This window comes from Vigna umbellata, chromosome 9 (assembly GCF_029865625.1).
Source record: "Vigna umbellata cultivar VRB3 chromosome 9, Vumbellata_1.0, whole genome shotgun sequence".
NCBI classification, from domain to species: Eukaryota; Viridiplantae; Streptophyta; class Magnoliopsida; order Fabales; family Fabaceae; genus Vigna; species Vigna umbellata.
This window is the reverse complement of record NC_142173.1, coordinates 22,646,186-22,655,055: the sequence shown is the minus strand read 5'-3', so window position 1 is coordinate 22,655,055 and position 8,870 is coordinate 22,646,186. Positions and strand designations below refer to the sequence as shown.

At 37.8% G+C, this 8,870-nt stretch overlaps 2 protein-coding genes and 1 pseudogene across 2 annotated transcripts; all 3 read right to left on the bottom strand.

The window, feature by feature from the left end:
- Positions 1–1,373: 1,373 nt before the first annotated feature.
- On the bottom strand, positions 1,374–4,286 carry LOC148192943 (uncharacterized; annotated as a pseudogene).
- Positions 4,287–6,513: 2,227 nt separating this feature from the next.
- Positions 6,514–7,248, bottom strand: LOC148192942 (uncharacterized). The gene is given in 1 exon segment (XM_088098509.1): positions 6,514–7,248. A coding segment is annotated over 1 exon segment (735 nt).
- LOC148192941 (uncharacterized) lies at positions 7,249–8,448 on the bottom strand (the record flags this gene model as incomplete). The annotated part of the gene is made up of 3 exons (XM_088099321.1): positions 7,541–8,448; positions 7,384–7,468; positions 7,249–7,308 (listed from the first exon to the last, which is right to left on the bottom strand). Coding segments are annotated over exons 1-3 (1,053 nt in total), but the record flags the coding sequence as incomplete, so codon positions are not given.
- Between the last annotated feature and the right edge of the window lie 422 nt (positions 8,449–8,870).

The window sequence follows — 8,870 nt, the reverse complement described above, 5'->3', positions numbered from 1 at the left end:
CTTCTTTTTTTTCTTTTTTTTTTTTCAAATACTGAAAATCAAATGAAATAATAATAAAAAAAACACAAAATAAAATAATAATAAAAACCACGAAATAAAATAATAATAAAAACAGAATTAAAATTATAAAAAAACATAAAATAAAATAAGATACAATGAAAAAGAAAGACCTATATTATTTAGCTAACCGGACAAAGTTGGGTGTTGACAGTATGGCACATCGGCTTCTACATCATTAGAATCAATGCGACCTCTAGGCTTTGTTTTTATCACAACACACCAACCTCGTTTGTCCATGCGTGATGTAGGATATGGTACATAATACAGTTGTTGTACATTATGTGCAATTATAAAAGGATCAAACAACACATATCTTTTATCCATTCGAATATGCACAATGCCATACTTTGAATCCACCCTTGTACCTACTCTCGATGGATCAAACCAATCACAATAAAATAATACAATTTTCTTTTCAATGGTTGCTGAATTGTATTCCAACTCATAGATGTGTTTAATGACACCATAAAAATCATCTTGACCTCCTTTTGTTAGCCCTTTAACATGAACCCCACTATTTATTGTCCTCTTGCCCTGACTCCATGCATGGGTATGAAATTGTATCCATTAGCAAAGAAGGTGTGTCATTCCTTTACACACCTTAAAGGAGCAAGTGATAAATCTCTAAGATGTTGGTTTCTCACACTTAAAGGATCGTTATGAACCTACAACCATTCAAGATATGAAACTATTCAACAATGTAATGATTAAAGAATTAAGGAAGAAATGAATGTGTAAGAATGATAGGAAGTCGTACTTTTTGCCTGAACCACAATGGGAAATTAGCATGTATGTATGTCGAACTGTTTGACTCAGATAGTTGATAGGTATGTAAGAATGAGCTGTCGACATGTACGACGAGATTAGATCAAAGACAATTAATTATATCAAATGAAAGAATTGGGATTTATAATTGATTTTGGAGGCTTACTCAAGGTAAGGTTCCACTTCATTGCAATTGATCAATACATGAACATGAGCTGATCTCAATTCTTCATCACTTAACCAATGTGTTGATTCCCTCCCAGAATGACGGCCAGGTTGGTCAAACATTGATAATGTTGTTGTAAAGCTTTCTATTTGAATGTCTACTTCATTTCTACTGCTTTGTGGTGTTAACATGAAGTTTTTGAAATAGTGGGAACAAAAATGAGTTATTTCTCTGTGCAAGTATGATGCGCAAATAGATCCTTCAACCCTAGCTTTATTCTTTATTGAACGTTTAGCATATCCCATGAACCTACAAATTTGAAACTGATATGTTAGGGTTTTTGAATTATGCCTAGTAAATTGAGCAATAAGATGTCATATTGTCACCTTTCAAATGGGTACATCCACCTATAGTGGACTGGTCCACCAAGTCGTGCCTCATATGGAAGATGGATAGGGAGATGTTCCATAGAATCAAAGAATGAGGGAGGAAATATTCTCTCCATCTTGCACAAAATGATTGGAATGTTTTCTTCCATCTTTCCTAGGTCATCCTTGTTCAATGTAGTAGAACACAAATCTCTAAAGAAATGACTTATCTCTGTAATGGGATTGAGAACATGAGACGGTAAAGAACTAAAGGCTATAGGAAGTAAGTATTCCATAAACACATGGCAGTCATGACTTTTCATCCCAATGAGTTTTCCCCTATTCACATCAACACACCTTGACAAGTTAGAAGAATATCCATCAGGCATCCTAAGAGCTTTTACCCAATGACAAACTTGTTTTGTTTGGTCTGTTGAAAGTGTATAATTTGCTTTTGGCTTATACATGTTTCCATTGCTATGACTTTTTAGCTCCAAATCTTTTCGTCTACAGTACAAACCTATATCCATTCGGGCCTTGTCATTGTCTTTTGTCTTCCCCGCAACATTCATCACAGTATTAAAGATGTTGTCAAAGAATTTTTTTTCAATGTGCATGAAGTCAAGATTATGCCTTAACAAATTATCCTTCCAATAGGGTAGATCCCAAAAGATGCTTTTTTTCGTCCAATTCTGCCACTCACCGTATCCATCAATTCTTGGTGCACCATTTTCAGTTATTTTAGGATAACCATTGATTCTATTCCAAACTTCTGGTCCCGTAAGATATGGTGGTGCGTCATCCATCTCCATTTCCCCCTTCTTGAAAGCATTCCTATTCCTCCTAAAAGCATGGTCATTCGGTAAAAACCTCCGATGGGAGTCAAACCATGAATTTTTTGCCCCATGATATAATCTAAAAGCCTTTGTATGCTCCATGCAATGTGGGCATGCCAGTTTACCATGAGTGCTCCAACCGAACAACATACCATAAGTAGGAAATTCATTAATTGTCCACATTATCATGGCCCTCAAAATAAAGTTTTGTTTCCTTGAAATATCAAGAGCTCTAAGTACACATCTATGCCAACCTTTGGATTGAATGGCCCAGGAATGAGACATGTCAAGAACATGTAAGGTTTAGACATGCACATTTCTGGAGGAAGATTATAAGGGATGACAATAACTGGCCAACATGAGTATGGTATATTTGATGCCTGTACATATGGGTTAAAACCGTCAGAGCATAAACCGAGTCGTACATTGCGTGGCTCGATACCAAAGTCAGGATATACTCTATCAAAGTGCTTCCAAGCCTCTTCATCGCATGGATGACGCAAAACACCATTCGTCGACATGTTCTGATAGTGCCATGTCATTTGTCCTGCAGTTTGTGTTGAGGCATACATTCTTTGTAGTATGGGAATTAATGGCAAATAGAACATTGATTTCATAGGAACTTGTTTTGTAGTAGTTGCTCCCGTGTTACGTGGTTGATATCTTGGCTTTCCACAAAATTTGCATTCAAGCAACGCGCCATCATTCTTACCATATTCATTATCATAGAAGAGCATGCAACCATTCACGCAACAATCAATCCTCTGCGATTGTAATCCCAACTTTGATACACACTTTTTTGCATCGTAGTATGTTTTAGGAAAACCTAATTTGATGGGTGTTGCATCCATAACCATTTTTGCAATAAAATCTATGCATTGGTTAGGAATATTCCAATTTGACTTGCAAGCTAATAGTCTGACACACAATGATAATTTCGAGTCGGATCCTCCTCCATACAACGGCTGGTTTGCATCTAACAAAAAATTAAAAAACTTTTGTGTTTCTTCATTCGGAGCCTCTTCAATGTTATTAGAAGTAGATGCTTGGCACGACTCATTTTTCCTAAGAGCATCATGCACCATGTCTTCCATTGTTTGAAATTGGTTAATTTGACCACGTTCCGTCTCTACAGCCATCCAACTTTCATGATTTTGTACATCATCTTCTGGCATTCTTTCCCCATGATCCTCCCAAATGAAATAATTAGGCTTGAAATCGTTCTTGTAAAGGTGAACCTTCACAACTCTTTCGTGCAGAATCTTTGTACAATCGCACTTTAAACATGGACATCGAAGACCCCCATCTCTATGATAACGTTCTTGTTCACAAGCTTTAGTTATAAACTCTTCAACACCTAATACAAAAGACTCTTTCAAAGCACTTCTTCCTCTATGACACCTATCGTACATTCATGCACAATTTGGTGGAGCACGATCCCTGTTCTGTACATAAATCGATTACAAAACAATTAGCCAATGCTTAATATACGTCTCTATATTATGACACGTGCCCTATCAAATGGCTTCCTAAAGAATAACCTAAATTAATTTAGGTCCTCTTCTCTCTATCTTACAATGTTTTTCAACATGTCTATCTTACTACTTGTTTTGTACATGTAAATCACTATGTACAATATTATTGTTTTATATTAATCACTATGTACAATATTGTTTTAAGCTTTGAATATAGAAGGATATTGGCCAACCTACAACGTTGAGCTAAAACTTTCACTACAACCAAGCATAGTTAAAGAAAAAACAAATTAGGGTAGATAGTGGTTGATGTGTTTAATTGTTTAGCTAAATAATTTTAATTAAAAAATCAACATTTAAAGAACTAAATAACCCTCAAAATATGTTACATACAGTTGCATAAGCATACATTTACAAAAGTACAATTATTTATTGGTTAAGGTCTTACTAGGAGCTTTGGTTGATTGTCAAAATAAGCTTGTTGTATACTGGATTGCAGGTACCAAGTGCAACTACAAAAGAAACAACATCACATATCAATTTAAAATAAGATTGGAGGGAAATGTAAGTGATAATTCTATTTCTGGCGAAACCAACAACATAAACATACCTGCATAACAGTTTTCAAGCACAAACAGACCTGCATAACAGTTTTCAAGCACATACAGAGTTGCATAATGTGCATCTCAAAGATGCAATCATTGATCAATATCCATAGAACATACATTAATCCATAGAACATGTATTTATAGTTAAAAATAAAACAATGTAACATAATGATGTTCTAACATCCAAAGTCACCCAATTGATCTAACATCGAAATGTTCTAATATCCAAATGTTTCTATAACAAGTAATAAGAAAATGAAACTAATAATGTACATAGTTATCATCAGAATGATCTTCATCATCCTGCTCCTCTATTGATGGCTGGACTACTGTGGGTTGGACTGATGAGGGTTGGACTGATGTGGGTTGCTAAGGGGCAGCGGGTGACGAGGAGGGTCGTGGCTAGGTCGGAGGGATATTTTGTACGTCCTGTGAAGTTTGAGGCAACACTCTCATGACCAGGGCCTTAAAGTTTGTAAACTCTACTCTCAGATCAGTGATCTCCTGGTCACGTTGCTCCAGTGCCTGCGTGAGGCGGAGAACGACCTCGTCAGGAGCAGTGGTGGAAGAAGAAGGTTGGTGCTTCAGAGTACCTCCTCTCGATGTACTATAGTTTGCAGCAAGTTGTCCTGCACCGTACAATCAACCCTTTTTCTTGCCACCAACGATCTCGACCCAGCACTGTGTCCTACGTATGTCGTCTTCTGCATTACTGCCACCATCTGGTGTAGGAGTTGACTCATGTTCAGATCTAACCTGTGAAAGTCTCGTAGAAAATTATTCCTGTTGAAACACTAAAAGCAATGTTAGGGAATGATATAACATGAATGAAAAATTAGTAACAGTAATAATGTTATTTGCTTACATGAGTCTTCCGAGATCTTTCATCAACGAATTGATTAGTGCCCTTCCGAACATAAGTCTGTGCAAAGACCTCATCAACATGGACTGCCCGTCCCAGTGCTTATGCCTGTAACATAATTTAAAATTAGAAGTGTACATATGAAATAGAAAATACATAACTTATATATGAAAGAAAAAGTTAGGGAATGAAATTTTACCATACGATTGGCATGCTCATGAATGGTTATCGACCCACCAGTATGTAGGGTGCTACCCTTTTCAGATGCTCTGTTTCTCTGCGCCTTGGCACACTTATTGCGAAACTCTACTGTATTCCAATGAGCCAGGAAAGAGTTCCAAATTTGTTCGCCCAGCCAGTAAGGGCGGTCTCCTGCATTGCGGGCAACCCTAAACATTTCTGACAGCCGATGAGATGCTTTCATGTGGAAATTTCTGTGTATCTGTGTTTCATGTTCAGGTTTCCACTACACCTTCATCTGTAACATTAAACAGAACAAAATTTGATTAATGAACATACTAAAATAAGAGGGACAATTAGTTTAATGGATTGTTCACCTGAAAGCGCTCCCAGAATGGCTTTCTGTCGTCATCAAGTATTGCTCCCCAAGTAGGCCATGGACTTAAAAATTGTTGCTTAATTGAACGTGTGATGGCCTGGGAAGCAACCCTAGATGGAATAAACCTGCATAATAAAAGTCATTTCAATTATAGTAAGGTATAAAGATCAAATTATATGAAGACATTAAAATCTTACCCTTTACCATACGGCTCAATCCATGGTCGATCATGGAGGGGCGGGTCAAGACCTTCACCATCACCACTTGAATCTAGATCAGCAGATGGTGTGACAGTCTCAGAAGGCGGTATACAAGATGAGGAAGGTATAGAAGTGGGGTTAGGGAGAGGAGTGGGGGTAATAACCACAAGGGGGAGGAGTGGAGCTTATAATCACAAGAGGAGGAAGAGGGTCTGCTGCAGGGGTAGTAGAAGGGTGTGCTGCAGGAGTAGGAGAAGGGTGTGCTGCATGGGTAAGAGGCTGTATCGTAGGGGTAGGAGGAGGTCCCACAGATGATGTACTGGGGGCAGCAATGGTAGGTAGTCTAGCACGCACCCTAAGTACATACTTTGGTGCCTGTCGTTGGCTCTTTTTAGGCCTTGCTACCCCCTTTCCTTTATCAGGACGTTTTGAACCTTGTCCTGTCATTACTGCATTGAAATGGTTACAAATAAAGGGAAAAAAAAGAAATGAATAAGGAAGGATCAATGGTTTTTATAGTCAATGTATAAATAATTGCATACAACTTTTAAGATAGTATTTTAGATAACTCTTTTCAAATGATAGTTCAATTTGCTACAATAGATGTCCAACATTCAATCGTCGTCATCATGATCGTCATCTTCATCTTCTTCTTCATCATCATCGTCATTATCATCATCTTCTTCTTCTTCGTCGTCGTCATCATGATCATCATCATCTTCTTCTTCTTATTCTTATTCTTGTTCTTCTTGTTCTTCTTCCTCTTCTTCTTGTTCTTCATCACCTTGTATTGTTGCTTCTATATCATCTCCATCACCATCAAGGTCGACCAATGCGGTTATACGTTCAACTTCAATAATTTCTTGTGGTTGTGACATTTGGTCAAGTTGGTAGGCAACGTCTTCCTCAACCTCATTTGAGTCAATGCGACCTCTAGGCTTGGTTTGTATTGCTACGGCCCAACCACGCTTGTCAATATTGCGGAATGGTCGATATGGCACATAATAAACTTGTCTGACATTAGTTGGTAGAATGAAAGGATCAAACGGTCCATATCTTAATCTCTGGTTGAGTTCGACAATATTATAGCGTGGATCAACTCTAGTACCAACTCTAGAAGGATCAAACCATTCACAATAAAAAAGTACTACTCTGTTTGGAGAAGTAGTGCTGTTGTACTCTAGCTCATATATTTTATGAATGATGCCGTAGAAATCATCATAAGAACCCTCTGTTAGGCCCTTGACATACACACCACAATTAGATGTTTTCTTTCCTTTAGACCATTCATGTGTATGGAATTTGTAACCATTGGTGAAGTAAGTGTGCCATTCTTTGACACATCTCATTGGCCAATTCGAGAGATGTCTTAACTCTTGAACTGTGGGAGTTAATGCCTGATTAAAAACCTACAAAGACACTAACAAAATTATAAAAGCAAGAGTCAAATTAACCAATTTCTAAACGTAGGAAAAACTACAGACCTGATTTCTAAACCAATGGGGAAACTCAGAGTGTATTCTAGCAGAAGTATTTCCTTCTGCGACTTGCTCAGCAACAAGAAACGAGCTGGTACAAATGAAGTTCATTAGTGTATAACAATTGTGTCGTTGGAAAGATAGCAGATGGATGATGACATACTCAAGGTACGGCTTAACTTCACTGAAATTGATTAAGACATGGACATGAGCAGAATTGAATTCAGCATCAGTTAACCAATCTGTGAATTCTTTCCCCGTGTGATGGCCTGATTGTCGGAAAACTGATAATGCACCTTCACGAGGTTCAACTTTCCATTGCATTTCATTTCTGACATGAGTGGGGGATAACATGAAGTTTTTGAAATAATGTGAACAAAAATACGTTGTCTCTCTGTGCAAGTAAGCTCCACAAATTGAGCCTTCTACTCTAGCTTTATTTTTAAATGAACGTTTGGATTCTCCCATAAACCTTTCAAATGGATACATCCACCTGTACTGCACCGGTCCCCCAAGCCAAGCTTCATATGCTAGATGAATTGGAATATGCTCCATTGAATCAAATAATGCAGGAGGGAATATTCTTTCCAATTTGCAGAGAATAATAGGGATATTTTCATCCATCTTTTTAAGGGAATTCTCCTTTTGTGTCGTGCAACACAAATCTTTAAAGAAGTTACTAATTTCTATCAGTGGATTTAACACGTGTATTTGCAAACAACTGAACGCAAGAGGGATGAAAGTCTCCATGAATACATGACAATCATGACTCTTCAACCCTTGAATAGTACCGTTCTGAACATTGGCACATCTGGACAAGTTAGAAGCATATCCATCTGGCATTCTAAGCTCCTTGATCCATCCACACACTATTCTTGCCTCGTCTTTTGACATGGTGTAATTTGCTTTCGGTTTGAATAATCGACCATTACCTTGCGCCTTCAACTCTAAGTCTTTTCGTCCACAATACAAAGGTAAATCTTTTCTTGCTTTCTCATTATCTTTTGTCTTACCAATAACATTCATAACTGTGTTGAAGATATTGTCAAAGAAATTTTTTTCTGTGTGCATGACATCGAGGTTGTCTCTTAGCAAGTTGTCCTTCCAATAGGGAAGTTCCCAGAATATGCTTCTTTTAGTCCAATTATGCCATTCTCCAAACCCTTCTATCCTATTCTGACCAGATTCAGTGACTTTTGGATAGTCTTTCACTCTTCTCCAGACGTGTGATCCAGTCAACTTTGGTGGGGGCATATCCGTTTCAACTTATCCTTTGCGAAATGCCTTTTTGTTTCTTCTAAAAGGGTGATCAATGGGCAAGAACCGTCGATGGTAGTCAAACCAACTACTTTTCCGGCCATAACTCAATTGGAATGACTTTGTATGTTCCATGCAATGTGGACAAGGTAACGGACCATGCGTGCTCCAACCAGATAACATGCCGTACGTTGGGAAGTCATTAATACACATCAAGGCTGCCCTCATAAGGAAAT